Source organism: Misgurnus anguillicaudatus, chromosome 25 (genome assembly GCF_027580225.2).
Source record: "Misgurnus anguillicaudatus chromosome 25, ASM2758022v2, whole genome shotgun sequence".
Lineage (NCBI taxonomy): Eukaryota > Metazoa > Chordata > Actinopteri > Cypriniformes > Cobitidae > Misgurnus > Misgurnus anguillicaudatus.
In genome coordinates this window covers 28,805,402-28,831,311 of record NC_073361.2, presented here as the reverse complement: position 1 = coordinate 28,831,311, position 25,910 = coordinate 28,805,402, and the positions used below count along the sequence as shown (strand labels likewise).

The 25,910-nt window shown below is 34.8% G+C and overlaps 1 protein-coding gene across 2 annotated transcripts in view; it reads left to right on the top strand.

The window, feature by feature from the left end:
- agap3 (ArfGAP with GTPase domain, ankyrin repeat and PH domain 3) overlaps window positions 1–25,910 on the top strand; it is a 226,151-nt gene that overhangs the window by 176,568 nt on the left and 23,673 nt on the right. For both annotated transcript variants that reach the window (XM_055182407.2, XM_055182406.2), the window contains exons 13-16: window positions 6,956–7,117; window positions 21,275–21,429; window positions 21,707–21,797; window positions 23,592–23,814. In XM_055182407.2, coding sequence (XP_055038382.2) covers window positions 6,956–7,117; window positions 21,275–21,429; window positions 21,707–21,797; window positions 23,592–23,814 — 631 coding nt within the window. The remainder of the gene's footprint in view (window positions 1–6,955; window positions 7,118–21,274; window positions 21,430–21,706; window positions 21,798–23,591; window positions 23,815–25,910) is intronic.

The following is a 25,910-nucleotide window of genomic DNA, read 5'->3' as shown; positions in this document are numbered from 1 at the left end:
CAATCATAGTCGTACCCTCATGTCAAGCTTCTCTCTGTAATTTAATTTAATTTAATTTAATTTAATTTAATTTTTATATTTAATTTAATTTTTATATTTAATTTAATTTTTATATTTAATTTAATTTTTATATTTAAATTTATTTTGTAAGACAATAATGTTACATATATACGTATATTTTTTGTAAATTAAGACTTGAACGTTTCTTGACAGTTCGTAAAATAGCATAACGTTACATAAATGTCCTCGCAGGCGAGAAATACGTTAAGTTAGTCTGTAGATTAGGCTTCTGTGTAATCTGAAGTCTGTCGTCATTCAGGGGCGGAGAAGATTTCACCCCCGTGGAGTTGGAGGAGGCAGCGGGAGCGGGGAGTTTGATTCTCCGCTCTTGGCTGTAATGAAGTTTGACATTTCGTTTGTAGAGAGCAGCGGCGTGTGCCTGCCCATGCCTTGATTAGCGCTCTCTAATTGACAATAATAAGGAAGTGGTGATTGTGTTCGGCACGTTTTTTTCATGGTTAATTGCAGCCATTGGCATTGATTACGGACGGGGGCTGCTCGCTCACTGCCGTGTCAAGGGGTTGGAGCGGAGGGGGGGTCGCCGTCTTCGTCAAAAATTACCGTCCGCACCCGGCAGCACTCGAATTAGCCGCTGCGATACATAGAAGTTTCTTCTCACGTACTGCAAAGAAAACGGAGAGCTATTAAGAAATGAGTTAATGCACACCCTACAATCTTCTCAGCCCTCGTACAGCATCCTGCGGGGACGTAACGCTCACTAATCGCAGGTTAGCTTGACCACCTTATTTCCTACTGCTACCTGAAGAGCTCAGATTAAACTGTAAATGCTCTCAGACATCTCACATATTTCGATTTACCTTATCTCAACTCAGACTCTGTAATGAGTTACTTTGCGTTTTACAGAGATTTTTCCATGTTCCTCGTATTATTGCTGCAGTATTAGAAAAAACGGTGAAGTTACCGCCAGGTTTTGCGCACAGACACGTTTAAGATTTCGACAATTGCATTTATTGTTAAATAAGCATTAAATAAAATAAACATTTGGTAATTTCTTCTTTCGATCTTCTTGCTTTGCCATTAAGATTGATGGTAAAGTAGCTTGGTTACACCACGCCCCTTGCCTCCAACTAAATGTGTGTTTATTTATATATAGATGTATATTTTTATTTTATATCTTTTGTATTTATTTATACAGTAGGGCTGTCAAAAGATTAATCGCGATTAATCGCATACAAAATAAAAGTTTGTGTTGTGCATAGGCTAATTTATATGTGTAAACTGTGTGTAATTATTATGTATATTTTAGTGCTGGGCAAAGATTAATCGCGATTAATCGCATACAAAATAAAAGTGATTGTTTGCATATATATATAATATTTATATATATTTTTTTATTAATTTTTTTATTTATATATCATACAGAATATATAAAAATATAAATAAATATTTATGTATATAAAATAAGTATTATAATAATAATAACAACAACTGCAGCACAAACTCATATATTATGCAAAAAAATCCTGTTTATTTTGTATGCGATTAATCGCGATTAATCTCTGCCCAGATACAAATACACACATACATGTATACATTTAAGAGAAATGCATTTTATATATATATAAATTTGTTTAATTATTATTAATTATACATATACACATGTAAATGTTTCTTAAATATATACATGAATGTCTGTGTATTTATATATAGAAAACACACACATATATTATGCAAACACAAACTTTTATTTTGTAAGCGATTAATCGTGATTAATTTTTGTATTTTTATACTATTTATTATTGTGTGTGTTGAGCTTGCTGTGGCATGTGAATTTCCTTTTGGGGATCAATAAAGTTAATCTAATCTAATCTAATCTTTTAATAGCCTTAATATATAGTATATTATTTTATAGCAAGTATTACTCTTTTTTTTATTGTTATTATTTACACACCTATATATCTTGTGATACTGTCAACAGTTTAAGTATACAACTAATTATTTTTCATACCAATTAGTTATTAGTTAACAATTTCAACAAATCAAGGTGCATTGGTACAATTTATTTGTTGATTAATTGACACACCGACAATAACATGGATTCTTTTTTTAGATGTGCTCCTATAATAATAAAATGTTTTTTTTTACTTTGAAGGCAAGGCTTTCTTTAAAGTGCAATTATGTAAATACTGGTATAACTTAAGTATAATAAATAAATGTATAACCATATCCTCAGTGGAAAAGCAGCAGAAAAGGTCATGGTTTTGAACGCAGGGAACACGCATGCTGTACCCTGTAATGCATTTTTTGTAAGGTTAAACATGTGTAACAAACGTTCACATGATTCATTGTGGGGCTTCAGAAGTCTGGCGTCAGGATGAAGGGCAGCTCGACGCAGTTAACCTCAACCTACACACATGTGACGCTACCTCACAACACGCATGATGGGCCCTCATCTACGCACAGTAAATAGCGTGTGTGTTTTGCATGTGCGATAGCTTGTGCATGTGTATGTATAAAGAGTATTCTCCAGCATCCTTCGACCCCCAGCTGTCTGCTGTAGCTAATGATTGGTCCCAGGGGAGCTGTTGGGAAGAGGAGTGTAGAAATTGAAACAGACGTTTGAGTCTCTGCCGCAACGTGTGTGGCAGCTGGGAGCTCCGGAGCGAGCGAGGGTGAGCAGACTCTTACGGTCATGAATATCAATGGCTGACACGCAGTTGATGATGAAGCTTCAACTGCCAACCTGCCGTGTTTCAGCTGAGCTCATATCACTGTGTATGGTTTGCAGTGTGTAAATGGGGCTCACTGTAAATATTGTGATCTTGATAAAGAAGTCAGGGTAGTCGGTGTAAGTTTGGGTTGATAATCACATTAAAAGACCTGTAACTGCTTTTATTTCTTTTTATTTATGATATTACTAGTTTTATTAAATATAAATTCAAAGATAACCTTGTGCATTTTAAGTGTGATGTTCACCAATGTAATTGCGTTAGTAACACTTTACAATAAGGTTGCGTTGCTTAATGTAGTGTTATACATTAGGTAACATAAACTAATGATGAACAATCCTTCCGAAGAATTTATTATTCTTAGTTAATGTTGATTTCAACATTTACCAATATGTTTTTTAAATAAAATATTTGTATCTGTTAACATGCAGAATGAATTAACATGAACAAACAATAAACAGTTATAGTGTTAACTGACATTGGCCAAATGACTAAATAATGCCAAAGATATACAGTTTATTGTTAACGTTAGCTAATGCATTAACTAATGTTATTAATTTGAACTTATTGTAAAGTGTAAAGTTTATTATTATTATTATTATTATTATTATTATTGACGTTAACCTCGCATATTAACTTTTTGTCATTTGAATTTATTGGAAAGTGTAAAGTTTTTATTATTATTATTATTATTATTAACGTTAACCTCACAGATTAACTTTTTGTCATTTGAATTTATTGGAAAGTGTAAAGTTTTTATTATTATTATTATTATTGATGTTAACCTCGCATATTAACTTTTTGTCATTTGAATTTATTGGAAAGTGTATAATTATTATTATTATTATTATTATTATTATTATTATTATTATTATTATTATTATTATTGACGTTAACCTTGCAGATTTACTTTTTGTAATTTGAACTTAATGTAAAGTGTAAAGTTTACATTATTATTATTATTATTATTATTATCATTATTATTATCATTATTATTATACACATTAACCTCAGATTAACTTTTTGTAATTTGAATTTATTGTAAAGTGTAAAGTTTTTATTATTATTATTATTATTATTATTATTATTATTATTATTATTGACATTAACCTCACATATTTAATTTTTGTAATTTGAATTTATTGTAAAGTGTAAAGTTTACATCATTATTATTATTATTATTATTACTATTATTATTGACATTAATCTTGCAAAATTACGTTTTGTCATTTGAACTTAATGTAAAGTTTATTATTATTATTATTATTATTATTATTGATGTTAACCTCGCAGATTTACTTTCTGTAATTTGAGTTTATTTAAAAGTGTAACGTTTTTATTATAATTAGTATTATTATTATTAGTAGTAGTATTAGTGTTGACCTCAAAGATTGACTTTTTGTAATAATTAAGCATATAATTTAGTAAATTTACGGACGTTTTTTTTTGTATCTTATATACTTGTGAAACGTAAATAATTCTTGGCTCCAAAAGTCATCAAGTGTAATTTTTATCTATACAAAAATTAGCTATTGTACATTTGCAATCTATTTAGCATTACTGCATTGGTTTTGGTATTGGCATGAATCTCTCTCGAGCGTTATGGTTTTGATAAAGATGAAAGCGACAATATTGATAGAGAATTGTTGTAATTGTGTAACAAGGCTAATTGTTAAACCCTCTAATTTGTCTCTTGCCATGTGTAATTAAGCTCAAATCCCACAGTGCGTGCGAGTAATCCTCCGCTTCATCATTTATTCATTATCAAGCTGTTCTTATTAAACGCCTAAATCATAATTATTAACCACGTCTTATCAATAAAACAACACATGACGTTGTTATACGCCATTTTCGATTCAGCGTTAAAGGAAACGTGGAAGCTAAAGTGTCGAAGATAGCGCAAGCCCACGCTAAGCTCCTCGGTGCCTACGGCAGATCGGTGGCTGTAGTTTATCCTCCTGTACCCCCCGCTTAGCTTCCATCTCGCTCTCTTTAAAGAGCACACCAGTTTTTAGATCCCTCAAGGTAAACCTCAAATTACGCCTAATGTTCGACACAGGCTAATGGCTGTCTGTGCCATTAGAATATGCGTTATTTGGCACCACGGGTTCCAGACACTCCCAGACCCAACGGTCGCCTGTTTTTCTCACACACACACACTCGCGTACACACGCACACTCATATACACCCCAGGCCTGCGGAGATGAATGGAGTTTGCAACACTACAATGAGCTTTTGATGCCAAGACAATGGAGAAGTCTGCCCGCATCTGACACACCGCGCGTTTCCAAGGGCCACTGACATAGGGGGTCCACTTTGCCGGGCCCTTGTGCCCCTGGGCTGGTCGGGGGGTTGTGGGTAATAGTGTCCCGAGGGACCCTGAAAATGATGTTGAAGTGTCATACTCAGAACGATGGCCGTAGCTTCCCTACTGACACCCCTTTTTCTTACCGTCGTCATAGACACTCACTGGCACCGGGTTAATATCACTTATATAAAATCACCTTACACCAAACCCAACCTGTTTTGTGCTTGGTTGCTCGCGTGGCATCCACCATTACGGTGCCGGTCCTCGGGCGAGACCAAATCATCATTTGTTACTGGCGTGCGGGTCCTCCCATCTCGTCAAGCTAATAGAGGTGAAACGGAGGTGTGGTCCATCTCTTCTTTTTCCAAGTGGTCGTAGATCTTCACTTTTCAGCCTCCTGTGAAATGTGGAGGTAGTGCGTAGCCGATGCTGTGTGTTACGAAACTTAGTGAGATGCATATGAAGGTGACATTTTAGGGAAACGTAAATTCTTAAAAACTTAAAGGATTAGTTCATTTTCTTCAAAAAAAATCCAGATAATTTACTCACCACCATGTCATCCAAAATGTTGATGTCTTTCTTTGTTCCGTCGAGAAGACATTATGTTTTTTGAGGAAAACATTCCAGGATTTTTCTCATTTTAATGGACACCAACATGAAACAGTTTTAATGCAAAGTTTAAAATTGCAGTTTCAAAGGACTCTAAACGATCCCAAACGAGGCATAAGGGTCTTATCTAGCGAAATGATTGTCATTTTTGACAAGAAAAATAAAAAACATGCACTTTTAAACCACAACTTCTCGTCTACCTCCGGTCCTGTGACACGCCAGCGCGACCTCCCCTAATTGCGTAATGACGTGGAAAGGTCACGTGTTACATATATGAAACGCACATTTGCGGACCATTTTGAACAATAAGCTGACACAAGGACATTAATTAGTTTGATTCAACAAACAACAACGTCGGAACGGTCCTTTTTCTCCACACTTGTAAATACTGGGGCGTAGTTTCGCATACGTCCTCCGTGACCTCTTGACGTGATGAGCGCGTCACATGACCGGAGATAGACGATAAGTTGTGGTTTAAAAGTGCATATTTTTTATTTTTCTCGTCAAAAATGACAATTGTTTCGCTAGATAAGACCCTTATGCCTCGTTTGAGATCGTTTAGAGTGCTTTGAAATTCCGTTATGTGTTGGGGTCCTTTAAAGTCTATTAAAATGAGAAAAATCCTGGAATGTTTTCCTTAAAAAAAACATAATTTCTTCTCGACTGAACAAAGAAAGACATAAACATTTTGGATGACATGGTGGTGAGTAAATTATCTGGATTTCTTTTAAGAAAATGGACTAATCCTTTAATTATGTTGCTTTATATAATACTTATATAATACAAATTCTGAATTTGAATAATCTATAACTTTCAATTTAATAAAGGCTATCCCAGAATGCATTGCACAAACCTCATGGCTCTATAAATAAATAAACCATGGCAGATGAAGAGATAAATAATGCAATCAAAAATTAGAGATGCACAGATATTACATTTTTTCACTTATAGCCAATAGCCGAATATTCAGACTGATATTTGTCGATAGCGATAGTTTGGTGATTTTATTAACTAAATTCTGAAGATTAACTAAATAACTTAATGTTATTAATTCATATAATTACGTTAATATTGAACATTAAACTAATATGTTTCTTTACGTTTAAATTCACAACGCTTAAATTCATTGCATTTTCCTTTTCTCTTTTGATTAACAGGATATATCGGCCATGACTATGACTAAATGTTTTCTTGTACATTCCACTTATTTTGTATGATTATACAAAATTCATATATTCCATTTGAGAGTTTTCGTTTGGCTTAACTTTGTCTATTTGTTCTCCTCCAGCTAATGGTATAACAGATCCTCTAAGCTCCGCCCCTGGCATGGGCAGCGCCACAAGTCCCAAACTTGAGCCTCCGCCATCACCTCATGCCAACCGCAAGAAACACAGACGGAAAAAGAGCACGGGCATCACCAAACCAGACGGCTTTTCTGTAGGAAGTGAAGGTAAATTGTGATTCACATCCAAGACATTTACAATGTACTGTGCGTATACACAATGAATCATAATAAGCACAATTAATGTGAATTATTTTAAGGGTTAAAAGTTCCAGGGAAAGTCTCGTAATCGAATAATACGATTAGGAGCATCAAAGTTTGATATTATTCATACTTAGTCAATATTAAATATACCAGGGTTATATTTTCACATATTTTCAGTAAAAAAAAGACTTTCACACGCTGGGTTTTCACAAGCACTGGCCTTGTACGTACAGACTACAAATGGTTATCATTAACAGCTTTGACCAAAATAATATTACAGCTTTATGTTTTGCAAAAAACTCCGTCTTGGCGTTGTGTGTTGTATTCATTTGTGAGGCTGCTACACAGAGCGCTTGTGTTGCCAGGTTCTCGTTTTTTTTTTTTTTTTTGTACCTACATACAGTTGTGGCACTTTACCGATTATGGCTTTTGGCTCACGAAGTGATCCAGTTTTGGTGTGCCAATATTTTGATCTTTGAGGTAAAGCATTTGGATTTATTTCTGTTTATTACTATATTTTTCTTGTTCGCTTTTTTTGGCAAGATCTGGCAACACTTGCAAGCAAACGTTCGTGTTTCTGTCATTTTCTGCACGGCACATAAAAAAGACTATCCCCTTCTAGGCATTTTTTTTTTTATAGGAGACCCGCCATTATGCATGCATGTATAAATACTTCATCAACAACAACTAGTTGTTCAGTTCGGTTATGCAAGTCGAACACGTGTTTGTTAGAGCCGTTTCATGCGTCATATGAGACCGAGATAATGTGTCATAAATGCATTGCTAAATTGCTTTTATTGCCTGTCCCAAACACAAATAAAGACTCCTAATTGGTTGTTATTGAGAAAACAGAAGCACTTTCCCAAGGCTATTCTGTGGCCAATAGGTGATATCCATCAACTAGATGAACGCTGTCCATCAGTAATACTGTCACAGGTGTGTCCTTAATGTATTTGCTCGTTTTGGAGATGGTAATTTCGTCACATCTATTTACAGTTTTCCGGCACAGAAATACCAGCACTTATAATAAACGTGAAAAAAAAACTAATTTCATGAGAAAATTGTTAGCATAGACACTCAGGAAAGATGCATTGGTTTTTCCTCAAATCTCTTCTTTCCTCTTTAGGTCAGACTTAAATATAATTGTTGTTTTACTTAGCCTTTAGTGAACCAGCACCATGATTGTGACAATTTGATTATTATTAAGAGTTTAAGAATGAGTGATTTCTGACATTACTCGAGGGATTACAGGCTTGACTGTTTCCCATTTTCAAAGGAAACAAGTTAAAGACGTGTCCGATCCTTAAATTCGTTCTGTTTCATTACTTGTGCAACTTTCTCTAAAATGTAAGCGCTAACCTCTTTTTTAACCTTGGTTCGGTCATCTGGTGTAATGACAGCGCCGTCACGGTTTAGATACAGGAGGCGTTGGGACGGGAGTTCGGGACCGTGTGTGAGCAAACAGGATTTCGTATAAACTTTCATTATCATGTGTGCGTCTGTGAGAGGTTGTAATAATGTGTGCTTGTCCGATCTGGTGAGTGCATGCAGAATACAGACATATTGCTTAAGTATGAGATTCAGTCACATGGAGCGAGTTGAATCCTTGTTGAAGGCAGATGAGTTGGGTGGGGGGGGGGTGTAGGGGTTGGTTAGATCCTTGAATAAATTGCTATCAGTTTATCTCATTTACGGCGCAATCAAATTCCCTGAATGCTGGCAGAAATCGAATTTTAGCTGTTGTGAAGCATTATAAATCAAAAGTGAAGACGGTGTGGCAACTTTTTTTGTATTTTCCTTCTTGAGCGAATCTCTCGGTAAATCTCTGGTGATGTTTTTACAGCACTGATTCATTCATCATTTTTCGATCACCAATTCATTGATGTTGTTTTGATCAGATTAATTACATAATTAGATTTTTCCAGGTGACTTTTTATTAGATTAATTTTTGACAGATACAAGAGCATTGCGTTTGCAGCGCAAAAGGACATGCCAAAAAAGCTTCTACCAAATGCATAAATGTAACTTTAAATTTTTTACAAAAAATCTTTTAAAAAAAACTGTAAAATAACGGGCACAATAAATTACAGACATTTTCCGTTTTTTTCTGTAATTTTACAGTAAATGTGCCGTTTATTAGCATTTTTTTGAGCATTTTACATAGATTGCATCAAATTTCATCACCAAACATTGCAAAGCATCATTTTAATATATTATTTTCAATATTAATAATATTATTACTTCTGTTAATGTTAGCAACACGCTGATCTCACAGTTTGACTCCCAAACAAACTCCCTCTTCAGTGGGTTCAAAATAATGACTTGTAACTTGCTCATGTTCAAGTAGATGTTTAAGAGAGGATTTCGGTATTTAAGTCTTTACAGAGGTCCGGCAGCAGTCGAGCGCACGCCACATCTCTCGATCTGAACAGCTTCAGTGAATCATCTCACGAATCCCTGCCGATGAACTTCTTTATAATTAATGCAGGATTCCCGTCGAGTTGACTGACAGGAGCTTTAGTGGCCACATCTTAAGCTCTTCTCCTCACATTAAATGACTGATAGAGGGATCTGCTCTGTTTTGAGCTTGATTCATCTATGTACAGTAGTTTAGTCATTTATCTCCATGTACTCCAACTGCACTTGTGCATGTAGTTATAGGTGAAGAAACAGGGCTGTGGAGTAAATCGAAATATCGCAATTGTGCATATCGCAGTAGACTTATCATCGATAGCTAAATTGTTATTAATAAAAAAAAGTTATTATTTCAAAGTTTTAGGTAGCAGAGACACTGGTGCGCAAATGTGCAAACCAAGATTTGGCTTGATTTGGGAGTTTTTGTCTGGTTGAAACACCCATTTTAGGGTCATTATCATCTTCGGCATAGGGCAACATAATCTCTTTAAGTATTCTGATATATTCAAACTGATCCATGTTCTCTTGTATACGATAAATGGGTGATTCTCACGAAAACTTGGTTTTAAAAATGTCAAGCATGAAAATGTAAAAATTGCTTAAATTTACTTTTTTCCCCACCAGACATTGAAAAACAAAGTCTGGAGTAAATGGGAACATTAATTTAAAAACTTTTACTTATCATTTAACACTTTTTGTAACATAATTTAAAAAATTAGTCCTAAAAAATCTCATTACCGCAACAGTCAGAAAACATCAACACTGACATATTTTCAAAATGACATGACAAACCTGAAAGAACATAATTTGGAGATTCTGCACATGCATTTAAAATCAAAGTATTATGCTTCTATTAATTAAATTAACATTTAATAAGCATCTGTTGCGGTAATGATAATCAAAATGTCGTGTAAGCATTCTGACAAGACAATATTTCAAATTAACTGTAAAAAAATGATCTTACCTGGTAGCCATCTTGAAGTAACTGGTCCATGTGCTTGGTCACTCAAAATCAAACTTTATTAAAATTCTGTATGTGTGCTTAAACTGTTCTCAAAAAGTGTTGCGGAGGATGAGAACATCAGGCATGGACACATCATTTTCCTATTTGTTCTTCATTATTATTATACATGAATATTCAGTAAATATTTTTTCTGTCATGTAAAGTAGTCTAGCAAAACATCCATTTATTTTTTTCTTAATATTTTTGTGTTCATTTGATTAAATTACAACATAACGCATGTTCAAACACAGCCGGACACATTGCGGTAATGAGAATTTCAGCAGAAAATGAGATAAAATTTAAAGGACAAAAAGGAGGTGTTTTTTTCACAGAATGAACTCATTTTCTAATTAAACTTCACACTGCTATTATTTTGGTCACGCCACTTTCAATAAATGAGTCAATTACTCAGAACAAGTAGTGTGGATATCATTACCAATGTGTCTACACTACTACATCTGTAAGTAAATAATTTGCAATGCAGAAATATTACTACTACTAATACCAGTGGTTTATCAGGGTAATAATCTTGCACTGCTATTTTTTAAACTACTGTACTATATATCGTCGCTGCCCGATGAAACTCACGTATGTCCAAAACGGTAACTTTTCAGAAAGTAAAAAAAACACCGTATATCAAAAGCAGTTGAATGTAGCGTTGTCATACTTGGTACGGCATATTTACATGTAACCATATTCTTGCCAGTGTCATGATATAATCCACATTTGACCAAAATTGAGTTTAAATGGACATGCGTGCATATTTTACAGTAACTTTGATCGATACGCGTTCTTCCGATCATTAATTAGAATGGCCAAATCGCGTTTCGTATTGACAGATGAATACGCTCAGTTTATTAAATAGCCTACGTCTTAGTTAAATACGCTTACTTTATTTAATATTAATTATAAGTGTATTAAATGTCTCTTGCAAACCATTAAGGGACAATGAATCAACATGGTAATGCTACACAACAGGGGCGTCAGTTTGTGTTGAAAAGTAGTGGGGACAAAAGATCAGATAAAAACATTACTGCAGGACGGGAAAAATATTGAATAACGGCGCATCAAAAATGGGCATAGCGTAGGCTAGTCAACAACAAGAAAATACTCAGCATAAAACCCTCAACAATGTCGACTGCACACATCACATCACACAGTCCCTGCAACACCAGCTCAACCGAACAATGCCAAAGCACCATACCGTAGAAAACAGTAGCGCGTTTAATAAATGATTACAATGAATTTCATTACATATGTACAAGAAAACACACCATAAGCATACAACGCAACATATGTGACCCTGGACCACAAAACCAGTCTTAAGCATCGCTTGATTTTTCAGAACATTTTAACCAAATGCTTTCAAAAAGTGGTGGGGAAATCCCCAGCGTAAATATCACCAATGCTAGACAGATACTTTGTTTGCACAGTCCTACCGTAATTAAGTAACTCATAGATGTTAGTCTGGCGTCCGGGGGAAACGTTTACCTCGAAGGAAAGTAATTGTAATGTTTATTCGGCTATATCCAGTGCTGAGCTTCGATGAAACTTTACGAGACCGGCGAGATGCTTCACAGGCGGAAGATATGCGGCGTGATTGACAGCTTTGACACCAAACGGGTACGTGAAAATCAGATGACATGATTTCACAAGTTTTCATTGGCTATTTAGGTATGTGACGCATACTGTATATGGAAATTAACCTGGACATTCAATCTGTCGAAAAATCTCAAAATCGGCAAAATGAACATACGTGAGTTTCATCGGAGAGCGACGATATACTTTACTGTATTATACTATATATCGTTCATTTTAAAGGGCACCTATTGTTCGATTCACGATTCTCCATTTCCTTTGTGTTAGTACATGTTAACGATATGCAAAAGGTACAAACCCCAAAGTAAACAATGACGCAAGTTAATTTTTTTTCTTGGACTACAACAAACACACGAATTGTAGGCAACAGTTTACTTCCTGGGCCTGTTGACATAGACAAGACCGACATTATCATAATTCCTCCCACCTGTAAGTTAACTCCTGTTAGCATTGCATTGTTAGCGAATCTTTCAAACACGGTAAGGAGCGTCACATATCTGGCTGACATCAGAGGTATTCAAGCCAATCACAACGTACAGATTAGCTGGCCAATCAGGGACGGCTTTTCAAATCGATGAGTTTTATACAAAATCAGAGTGTTTGAGGAAGGCAGGGATATCTGGAGCTACAAAAATGTACAGTATGTGGAAAATAATGTGTTTTTTGAACCATAAACCGCACAAACACCGTGTACTAAATACACAAAATAACGTTGTTTTTTAGCAATGAAATAGGTGCCTTTATCATAGTGCGTATTGTAGTGCTGCCTCACGATTAGTCACGACTAATCGTTTGCAGAATTAAAGTTTTTGTTTACATAATATATGTGTGTGTACTGTGTATTATAATTATGTATATATAAATACACACACATACATGTAGAATTTTAAGAAAAAAAATATTAATATAATAAATATTTATATATAATATAAATTATATATAAATATAAACATGTATATACAAATGCAAATATTTCTTAATTAAATACATGCTTGTCTGTGTGTGTATTTATACATAATTATAATACACAGTACACACACATATATTATGTAAACAAAAACTTTAATTCTGCAAACGATTAGTCGCGACTAATCGTGAGGCAGCACTAGCGTGTTGTATATCGTATTATGTAGAAAGTTATTGTATATTGCACTTTCCTTTTATATTGTGCAGCCCTATTACACCGTCCTAATATAACCCTATTAAACCCTGATGTGTTGTCACCGACACATTCAACTCTTCAACCATTTGTGCTTTTGAAAAATGTTGAATTGCTTCTGTAAATAGACAAATTGCACTTTTGACATTATGTGGGTTATTATGGATATAATTTTTAGTTTTTCGTCAGCAAATCACTGCCCTTTTTGTGGAGAGCAGAAGGGGTGGATTTGAACAGTGAGTTGCGGAGCATGTAAGGTTAGATGGCAACAGATTTGAGTGAATGGAGTAAAAAGGCCAAGGGCCTGTTGCACCAGTCACACGTAAAAAAGTTAAGTGTAAGCCCTACGTCAGGCTTAGCTACGTCCGACGTTGTGAAAATATTTTACGGCTGAAACTACGACCATGTGCAGCTACACCTAGCGTAGACGATGCGCGTCCCCACGTATGCGTTTAACCGCAGTGATATTGAGACCATATCATACTATGTCTTTGTAAATATTTCGGTATTTTATGATATATAAGAATTTATTGGTGCAGTTTCACACTGCTCGCGTATCCTGCGCATTAGATATGCCAATGTCTCGTCAAATTTGATTATTTATATCTTTGCCATAGAAACAAGTCAAAACTTTATACTTAGGCCTATCCTTGACTAGACATAAGATTTAGTCTCAGGCGTGCACTACCCCTAGATGGTGCAACAGGTGTAAATTCTTCGTCGGATGTAAAGTGCATTTTACGTCTAGACTTCGACGTACGACCAGTTTACGCCCAACCGGCCCCTGGAGAGTGGTGTAAAAGGCTTTTGTCCGCTAGCTATTTTTATATTTCTAAAAATAAAGAGTAACGTTTATTTCTGTTTTTGTGAATTTTTGTCTATTTAAAGTCTATTTACAAACACACAACACACACTAATGATGAATAATTGTAATTTATATAAAGCCATTTGCTTTCCGAAAAAAAAGATACCTTGCAGGCTTGCACTTAAAGATAGCACATTGTGTTTGAATTTGACAGTCAAAAAAAAAAAATTTTCGCTTCAGATTTTAAAGGGTTAACTACTTTAGCAAACAAGTTTATGTTAAAATATTATTTTAATTAATACGTATAGATACAAGTCTCAAATGGATAGTTCACCCCTGAAAATGTACTTATTCCAACCCTTTATACTGAAAATGGCACTAAAGTTGTCACTGGTACCCTTTAAAAAGGTCCTACAATGTTAAATTTAGCTACAGATATGTATACATTTTGTACCAATATGTACCTTAATTATGCACTCTTTAGGTATAAAGGTGTACTTTTTAAAAGGGTACCGCCCAGTGACACTTTTTGTACCTCTTTTTCTCAGGCTTCTCAGGTTATAGTTTACATCCGTCTGAAAAGGAGGGTTTTTACTCTGTAACACTGATAATCGGGTAACCTTACTGATGAAGATGAAGCTCCACATGCGCTGTAGATTTATCTCAACATTTTGTTTTGTTTGTCTCTCAAAAGCTCCCTGGAGTCTCGTTCAATAAAAGATACGATCACTTTTGCACGGTAGGTTATATGTGTGTGTATGCACTTCAGCCCGTTAGCATTCTCAAATCTTTGATTCCGGTTTGTTTACGTCTTTTTAATTGTCATCACTATGCTGTTTGTGTCCATTTACCTTCAGTGCGTCGTTTGAAATCTCGTAACCTCGAAGTGCGTCTGTGTATAAAAAGCGGTATTATTGTTTACACTGTGTGTGTGTGTCTGATGGTGCCGGTGAATGCGTTCTCTCTCAGTATTTGGCCCCGTATCCCCCCGGGCCCCTGTCAGTAATGGGCGCGTGCTGATTGCTCTAATACAGGTTAGGAATATTGCCTTTAATGATGTGTAAAATGAGCAAACGCCTCTGCTGACATTTACAGATGGCACAGGCAGGTCTGGTTCCTCCCAGCTGCCTGTTAATTCTTAGACACCAGCTTGCAACTCTATAGAACCGACCTGTTCTGCGTACCGCCACGCCTGTGTTGGAGTCAAGACTGTGCTTATCACCTTTATGGGTTTGTAAAACGCCACACACACACCTTCGCTCGGACCCCTTGCGGCCCTGCGCCGATTTGATGGATTTGGCGTCGTGCGGCCACACGCTCTGACAGAATAGCAATAGGGTCAAACTGTCAGGTCCAGATGTGGTACTGACCCACAGGGCGTTTGGAGTAGAAGTCTTTGGTTCGATTAGATGTGATTCACTAAAACAAATGTTGGGGTTTTGGTTCTCTCCATCTTTAATCACGGCTCTGCTGCTTTCTGCCAGAATAGATTTTCACTTAAAAACCTGAAGCTTGACCCGATTTACTTTCCTATTAAATGCCTCTAGTCTTTATGTGACCAAGAACTGTATTATTCGTTTTAATTAATCGGATTTAATAGCCGAACAGAAAAACTGTTGGGTTGTTTCCAACCATGGTTGGGTCGAAAATTGACATTTTCTAGGTTTATTTAAACTAACGGTTGGGTTTGTCCCTATTTTAACTAGGGCTGTCAAAAGATTAATCATGATTAATCGTGATTAATCGCATACAAAATAAGTGTTTTTTTTGTATAATTTATATGTGTGAACTGTGTGTAATTATTATGTATATATACAAAGCAACTTGTGCATTACAAACTATTGTTTTTATTTATGCAAACACAAACTTTAATTTTGGAAGCGATTAATCGCAATAATCTTTTGACAACCTTAATTTTAACCAACCCAACATTTTTGAAAGCGTACCTTTGAGTATGAAAAGTGTCATTTTACATTTAAGCATTTTGCAGAGGGTTTATCCAAAGCATTTTACAGTGCATTACAAACTATTGTTTTTATTTATGCAAACACAAACTTTAATTTTGGAAGCGATACATCGTGATTAATCTTTTGAGAGCCTTATTTTTAACCAATCCAACATTTTTGAAAGCATACCTTCGTGTATGAAAGTTTAATTTTACATTGAAGCATTTTGCAGACGCTTTTATCCAAAGCAACTTACAGTGCATTACAAACTATTGTTTTTATTTATGCAAACACAAACTTTAATTTTGGAAGCGATACATCGTGATTAATCTTTTGAGAGCCTTATTTTTAACCAATCCAACATTTTTGAAAGCATACCTTCGTGTATGAAAGTGTAATTTTACATTGAAGCATTTTGCAGACGCTTTTATCCAAAGCAACTTACAGTGCATTACAAACTATTGTTTTTATTTATGCAAACACAAACTTTAATTTTGGAAGCGATTAATCGTGATTAATCTTTTGACAGCCTTGATTTTAACCAATCCAACATTTTTGAAAGCGTACCTTGGAGTATGTAAAGTTTATTTTTACATTTAAGCAATTTGCAGACGCTTTTATCCAAAGCAACTTTTAGTGCATTACAAACTATTGTTTTTATTTATGCAAACCTAAACTTTAATTTTGGAAGCGATTAATCGCGATTAATCTTTTGACAGCTTTAATTTTAACCAACCCAACAGTTTTGAAAGTGTACCTTCGGATATGAAAAGTGTCATTTTACATTTAAGCATTTTGCTGTTTATCCAAAGCATCTTACAGTGCTTTACACAGTACTGTTTTTATTTATGCAAACATAAGCTTTAATTTTTGAAGCGATTAATCGCGATTAATTTTTTGACAGCCTTGATTTTAACCAACCCAACATTTTTGAAAGCGTACCTTAGAGTATGTAAAGTGTATTTTTACATTTAAGAAATTTGCAGATGCTTTTATCCAAAGCAACTTTAAGTGCATTACAAACTATTGTTTTTATTTATGCAAACCTTAACTTTAATTTTGGAAGCAATTAATCACGATGAATCTTTTGACAGCCTTAATTTTAACCAACCCAACATTTTTGAAAGCGTACCTTAGAGTATGTAAAGTGTATTTTTACATTTAAGAAATTTGCAGATGCTTTTATCCAAAGCAACTTTAAGTGCATTACAAACTATTGTTTTTATTTATGCAAACCTTAACTTTAATTTTGGAAGCAATTAATCACGATGAATCTTTTGACAGCCTTAATTTTAACCAACCCAACAACCAACCTTTTTGGCACAAAAAGGCACATTAGATTTGTAATCAATGCATTATCATAAATTTTATCTTCATTATTGTTGTACAGTCAACATTTATCATGCAAACTTTATTTCGTTTGCATCCACCATGATTCATACATTTACACACAAAAAGTCGAGGCTGAACTTTGACATTTATGGTCGACAAAGTTTCGGACTAAATTATTTGGACGTACGTTTGAATACAGGCAACCTCAGGCTACATCGATTTGTGTAAATGCGTTACATTAAGAGGCATGATGGAAATTTTCAGTGGCCATACGGAGACAGATCGACTCTTCCCATTACCGGTCTTTTTATTGTAGCATATTAATTAAGGTAAGTTGTATCTGCCCTCTTTGCCACGAGTCTCTCAGATTGGATTTTAACTGGATTTAGTCAAGCTGAACCTGGACTCTCTTTATTCTCATTACTGCTAATTCCTCTGCACTAGTTGCTGATTGGGAGTTTGTGTTAATGCCATTTATTGCACCTTTTATATTAACAGACCTTATAGTCTATTGGTAGTTTTTAGTGTAAGTGCTTTTCTACCTTTCTTAAAATTAGGTGCACTACATTTGAGACCTTCATTACCAGTGAGACGTCTGGACACACCCACACTGTTATAAAATGTGACCCTGGACCAGAAAACCAGTCATAAGTCACACATGTATATTTGTAGCAATAGCCAACAATACATTGTATGGGTCGGTACGTGCAGTGTGCTCCCTGGGAATCGAACCTATGACTTTTTGCGCTACTCACGCAATGCTTTATCAACTAAGATACAGGAGATACATCCTAAAAGATTTGTTACTTTGTCTGCTGCTAAGCAATTCGGCTTGCTTCGGTTATTTTCTGTGCTAGCCTACTTTCCAAGCTGCTGACATCAGAAACATATCTGTTGTATTTTCATATTGAAATTACCTGTTATAATGGCTAATTTATCAGATGGCCAGCCAACAGAATAATTGTCTGTGTTCAGATGCAGAGGTGTATAATCATTGGACAGAGTAATGCCAGATAATTATGTTGCTGTTCATAATAGCAGACAGGGGAGAAACTACAGTATTATGACAGCCAAAATGTTTTCCAAATGCGAGCTATTTTCACATGTAAAATCTATTAAAATACATTGCATTCTAACACAGAGAATGTTATAATTGCAATTATTTTTTTTATTTATGCAAAGCCCTTTAAAATCTTTAGACGTATTACCGTATTCGAATGAACTTTGATTTTGTCTCTTGAGACCGTTGGGCAATGTGTTACTCGTCGCATATAGTGCAGTGAAACCAGAAGTCTTTCGTTCGAGGTTCATTTCCAACAAAAACAGGCGTGAAATGTAAACAAAGCAGAGAAAGCGACAGGGGTGGCAGACCTTCACCTTTTAGTCCTTGATTTAGACGCAAAGCTCCTGGCTCTGTATTGATCTCTGACCTGGAGTCAAGTCCCATGAATAAATCGGATAATTGAGGAGAGTGTCAACCTAATTGGATTGTTGCCGTTAGCTGGAGGCCATGTGCCCGAGTCAACCAGACTCTTTTACAATGATGTGCATGTGTTGAGCGGACCGGTTCCCAGTCATCATGTGGGATTATTGATTCAAGCCGAATGTAGGCAGAGATCTATATATTTATGTATCTGTAATGAAACACAACCCTTAAACCCTACTTGCCAAAATTTAGGTTTTTAATTTGAAGCTTTGGAGGTATATGGAGTTATGCTTTGAGCTATATATATATATATATATATATATATATATATATATATATATATATATATATATATATATATATATATATATATATATATATACTACGAGATACACTTATATAAAGGTGATTATAAGTGATTATTTTACTAGGGCTGGGAAAAGTTTAATCGCGATTAATCGCATACAAAATAAATGTGATTTTTGGAGTAATATATGAGTGTGTGCTGTGTGTAATTATTATGTACATATAAATACACACACATTCATGTATGTATTTAAGAAACATTTACATGTGTATATATATTTATTTATATTTTTATATATTCTATATTATATTATATATAAATAAATAAAAATTTGATATATAAATAAAAAAATCTGACATGAATATATGTATGTGTGTGTGGTTAAATATACACAATAATTACACACAGTACACACACATATATTATGCAAAAAATAACTTTTATTTTGTATGCGATTAATCGCGATTAATCTTTTCCCATTTAGTTTTAGATTTAGTAATAAGGTAAAACCCTTATACAGCAAAATCACAGTGAATATATGTATGAGTTCAGATTAAGAACGTCTGATATGTTTTCTTGTAAATGAGCTTTTTTATCATTTAATTTAAATCTGATGTACTCACGCCGTAATTCATTAAATTCATCTTTTGTGCACCTAGAGGACTTTGCTGAAAAATCAGTGTGGCGTTTAATGGATTTTGCCAAATAATCAGTATTTCTGAATACCGTATTTCTGGGATTAAAGTCGAAATGAAATTGAAATGAAAAACTGTCATGTGTTTTGGAATATTGTAGTATTTTTACAAAAAAAAACGTATCTGTGAGCTTCATTATTTTTTTAAAAAATTCACGTGGCCTCATAATCTTAAATGCAAAACGCAAAATCGAAATTATCTCTTTCAGGTGACATTTTATGGCAGGTGGGTTCAGGAAAAGATTGTCGCGATTAGCAACATGACCCAATTTCAAAGGATCCGATCAATTCTCAATGGACGAATTCAAGTCCAGCCCTACCTTTATTCATTTCAAAAGCCGTTTTACTCGGATATATACGTCACCACGGGGAAAACAAGACAGTCGCTACTTCCGTTTCATTGCCACTATAAACAGATTTTAAGTGAAGGTTTTTGATGAACATATATTATTTTCTGAGAGCATTCGGTTAATACCATTATCAAATTTTTGTCGAAGATGACGTTTAGTGGCTTTGCATCTGAGCTCCTCATATTTACGGATATAATTTATATAACAATATGTGAAGAATAATAAACCTTTTCTCGCCTAATGTATTCATTTATTTACTTACATGCTTGCATTTAGCAAATGCCCTACTACTGCTCTTGAATATAAATGATTAAAAGCGAGATTAAGAAAAATTATCATTCACAGTGGGTTTAAATAGATGGGGTTATTTTGCAATTATTTTTTTTTTCAAAAAAATCCAAATGCATCAATTAAACATGTGAACTTCATGATCACTGTTATGGCCCATAATACTCTTGTGTGTAATCATCATCGAACACATATCAAAGTAATCATGCTTCTGAAACGAATGTTGAGTAAATTACAGAAATGATGGTCTGTTTTTCACCTCTCGCCCCTCATTTGAGCTCCGCAGGAATGTTGCTCGTGCTCTCGCGCTCTTTGCCGTGTGGAAATTACTGTGACCGGCGTGATTAACCCACATTATATTCTATTTAGGCAGCTGAAATAATAATGAGTCGTCACTGGTAATGAGATAAATACTCTAATGGATGTATTTACCTTTTTAATCACTCGGATTTTACGATGCTGATGAACAACAGCAACTGACACTAATCGCAGATACCCATAATGCACCTCACATTTTGGTCATTTGCATTTTCAACCCTGTGATGAGATGAATGAAGCTTGGCGATAGGATTCCTTTATACTGTATAAATCTTCATTTGGTTTCTATTTGTGCGGCTATGAGCTGAGAAGCCCCGCCCACTGCGAGATCTCATTAGTCCAAACTGGGATTTACATAGCTGTATATTAAAAATCATATACATGTATGTTCTGATTGGCTGATTTTCACTCGGTGTAGACAAACAAATAATGCACAGTATGATTGTGTATTTTAACATGTCACCCATTGTGCGTTACAGAACAAGAGGAGTCTTTCGAATTCATTATCGTTTCCCTGACCGGTCAAATGTGGCACTTTGAGGCATCCACGTATGAAGAACGAGAACTCTGGGTGCAAGCCATCGAAAGCCAGATATTTGCCAGTCTTCAATCCTGTGAGAGCAGTAAAAACAAGGTAAAATAATAACAGGTCCACCACACACATCTAATGTGGGAATTATTCCTCGTATTATAATCAAAATGCGGTCACTTCAAAACACCTCTCGTCATGCGGCTAAATCTCTGACATTTAATCTTCTGTGTTTGTGATTCTGTGTTTGCCATTGCTGTTGGAAGACAGAAGCAATGCACCTTGGGAAAAGTATAGGTCTTAAAGAAGCCATAGCTACTTAAAAATACAGTTCTGCTCTTTCTGTAGTGTGATTTTTGTAAGTTTTATGACTCATTTTTAGTCTCGAATGGGAAGCCAGAGTGATGCATTAACCATCCAGTCCATCAGGAACGTGAGGGGAAACAGCTTCTGTGCCGACTGTGATGCCCCAAGTAAGTAAAGCGACTTTTTGGTGTGCAAAAACTATATAAATTATTTACAATATATTATGTTATAAGCTGCATAAACTATAAAACGGATGATAGAAATAGTTTGGTACTATGAAGCAAGTTGTTTTTTGCTTAAAAAAATTACCCATGACAACACATTGATTGGCATATTAGACTTTGTATCACAACTAAATTTCCGGAAACTTTCATGGGAATTGAAATTTTGGAATTATTCCAAATTAGAAACTTAAGAGGAATTTACAGGAATTTATATAAACTATATCATATAGACCTTTTGCGAGTAGACGTCACAGTTACGTCACTGCAAGCTGCGCCCGCAATGTGGTGGCAGAAAAACAGTGGACATGAATTCGACACGAGTGAAACGAACAATATATCATTTTTATAGCATACTGTTGTCAAAGACACCATTTGAAGATAAACGTAGGTGTTTATGGTTGCAATAAGCCCTTAATGGGAAAGACTGGAGTGATGAAATCATTTGGAAATCTTTTAATAATTAGAATAGAAAATAATTAGAGAAGTTGTCTGGTGTTCTGTCAAAGTCTGATCCCTGTTTCTTAAAGCGTTTTTATCATGTTACGTTTATAATTTATTAGTGCTGGGCAAAGATTAATCGCGATTAATCGCATACAAAATAAAAGTGATTTTTTGCATAATATATGTGCGTGTACTGTGTCTAATAATTGTGTATATTTAACCACACACACACATTCATATATTCATTTCAGAATTGTTTTGCTTATATATAATTCTTTTTCATTTATTTTTAATATAGAATATATAAAAATCTAAATAAATATATATAAACATGTAAATGTTTCTTAAATACATAAATGAATGTGTGTGTATTTATTTATACAGTGTGGTTACACGCAGCGCATACTCGTGTATTGTGCCAGAAATCACTTTTGTTTTGTGTGCGATTGATCGCGATTAATCTTTGCCCAGCACTATATTAATTTATAAAGATTAAAGATTTGAATGAGTTCATAATATCAATAATATCACAATTTATCAAATATTTCATAATTTTTCATAATGATGTTTACATACTTAATAAATATGGCGCGCGCACACACACACACACATGATGTAAAGTGTTATTAAAGGCGGAGTCCACTATGTTTGAAAGCCAATGTTGATATTGGAAATCACCCAAACAAACACGCCCCTACCCCAATAGAATCTGGACCTTCTGTTAATAGACCCGCCCCACACATACGCAACCCGGCATTTGATTTGATTTGATTGGCTATAAGTGTGTTTTGGTAGTCGGCCCGTCTCCTTTTCCAACTAATTGTTCAAACATCGTGGACTCCGCCATGCAAAAGGTCTATACAAACATAAATAAACATTTTATTTGAACAGACGTGCATGCAAGGTAATGCACATTTTAAAGAATTCTGATGCTTGCGCTCATCAAGACGTGGATTTATTTGATCTAAAAATCCTAAAAAGTTTCCTTTTATAGGCAACTCTGCAGTTTGTTCAAATTCCCAGTTTATTCCTATCAATTCCCATATATTTCCGTTAATTCTCATGGAAAGTTTCCAACCTTAAAAATTCCCAGAATTTGGCAACCCTAATCACAACCTTCTATCAAGTGTTTCTGTAGCTTAACTGGTAAAGCATTAGTACTTGAAAGATCATGGGTTTGATTCCCAAGGAACACACAAATGTATGTATACCCAAATAAAATGTATGGATAAAACAAAGATGTAAATGTAAAATTTGAATAAGGTAAACTGGAATTGTATTGTATTTAACACTCAGATCCGGATTGGGCCAGTTTGAATCTCGGCGCTCTTATCTGCATCGAGTGCTCCGGGATGCACAGGAACCTGGGAACCCATCTTTCCCGTGTACGGTCTCTGGATTTAGATGACTGGCCTGTAGAGCTCAGCATGGTGATGACGGCCATTGGTAACGCCATGGCAAACAGTGTATGGGAAGGTTGTGTGGAGGGCTACACCAAACCTGGGGTCGACAGCACGAGGTGAGGCTAATCACAAAATCAACTGAGATCAGGTCTTGTAGATGTGATGATGAGGTTTCTCTGACTGATTCATTTTGTGTTTCCAACTATTTCTTTCATACAAGAGGACAATTTGGATTGGATAAATGTATTAAATCCAATATGGCTGCTTCCAAAGCTAATGTAATTGTTGTAATGTTTGTATTCTTCAAGCAGATTCTTTGAATGAGTTTTTGTCTAAAGAAAGCTATACAATCATATGTAAATCACATTGGCTTTGTTGATCTTTCGAGGTTACATTGGACTCTTTGTTCAGGTTAGATAAGGCCAGAAAATCCAAGCAGGCGCTATATCCAGTGTCAGTAGAATGATCAATGGACCTCAATGTGACAAATTCCTCACCCGATCATTGGTCCATTAGTGCTCTTTGAGGAAGATGAGAAATGTTTCAGGAGATAATGTCTGTAGTAAACAGGATCTATAGACCTTTGTCTGTAGCTGCTCACCTGCTCCGGTTCCAGGCGATGTCTCGAGGTGTCCCCCCCTTTAAACTCAACACACGAGTCCACATTCTCAATCTGTCTAATGACCTGGAGAAGAGGCTGTTTTTGGTGCCAATTAAAGACACCATTACAGTCCCAAACCACTCCCCCTGGGGCTGAATTGAGGGCTTTCAATGGCTCCGACAGCTATCTATCACTTGATGTGGGGGTATCTGTCATTCCTTGAGGGTATAAATCCAGTCAGACATCTTGACATCTTGAGGCCTGCACTTTGTTCTGATACATCACAATGGAGGATTTATTGTAATGCTGGTAGTAGCTGCTGAACAGTATGGTACACCTTTAACATTTGACAAGACTGGAGATGTATTTATAAAATAGTTGAGTAAAAATATAGACTTTTGGCCAATAAGCTTAATAAATAAAGTTGATTTGCAAGGCAAACGTGGCTTTTCTTAAAGTTGCTTATACATTATGCTTAGTTACTTATACAGTAGTGGCCAAACAAGATGTCCAACTTGTTATAAAATTGGTGTCCCTTTTCACAAATGTACTGTTAAACCTGCACACAAATTTCTAGCTATGCAAAACGATTAATCACGACTAATTGTTTGCAGAATAAAAGTTTTTGTTTAAGTGATATATATATATATGTAGTGACTGAATATGTGTAGTATATATGTGTCTTCTTGAACTTGAGCTTCAGTTTACACTCCAAACACAACTACATAACATGCACACAAATTTCTAGCTATGCAAAACGAATAATCGTGACTAATTGTTTGCAGATTAAAAGTTTTTGTTTACGTGATATATATGTGTAGTGACTGTATGTGTGTAGTATATATGTGTGTCTTCTTCTTGAACTTGAGCTTCAGTTTACAATCCAAACACAACTATATAACATGCACCCAAATTTCTATGCAAAACGATTAATCGCGACTAATCGTTTGCAGAATAAAAGTTTTAATTAAATAAATTTATGTGTGTACTATTTATTATAATAATTATGTATATATAAATACATACAGATGCAAGTATACGTTTAAGAAATATTTACAAGTGAATATACATTTGTATATTTATATATAATTTATATTATATATAATTATTAATACTTAATATATAAATATAATTTTTTTCTTAAAATTATACATGCATGTGTATGTATTTATATATAAATAATTATTATACACAATACACACACATATATTTATTTAAAACTTTTATTCTGCAAACGATTAGTCGTGATTAATCGTTTTGCATCCCTAGAAATTTGCGTGCATGTTATGTTGTTGTGTTTGGAGTGTAAACTGAAGCTCAAGTTTAAGAAGAAATTAAGGTGGCAAAACACAACACACACGTGCAAAGCTTATTGATCCAAAACCCAGGTAAATGGATGCTTCCTAAACGAATTGTAGTCAATGTATGTGTGTTTTTTCGATGCATTTTTTGTATATTAGAATAAAATCAATATTCCCTGAAATAAATACCATAACCGAGTTTAGTGTTTTGTATCATACTTATCATATTTTAGCAAATATTGCACACTTTTGGCCACTACTGTGTGTTACTTTTTGATAAGTTACTTTTAGATTACCCATTGTTACTTAT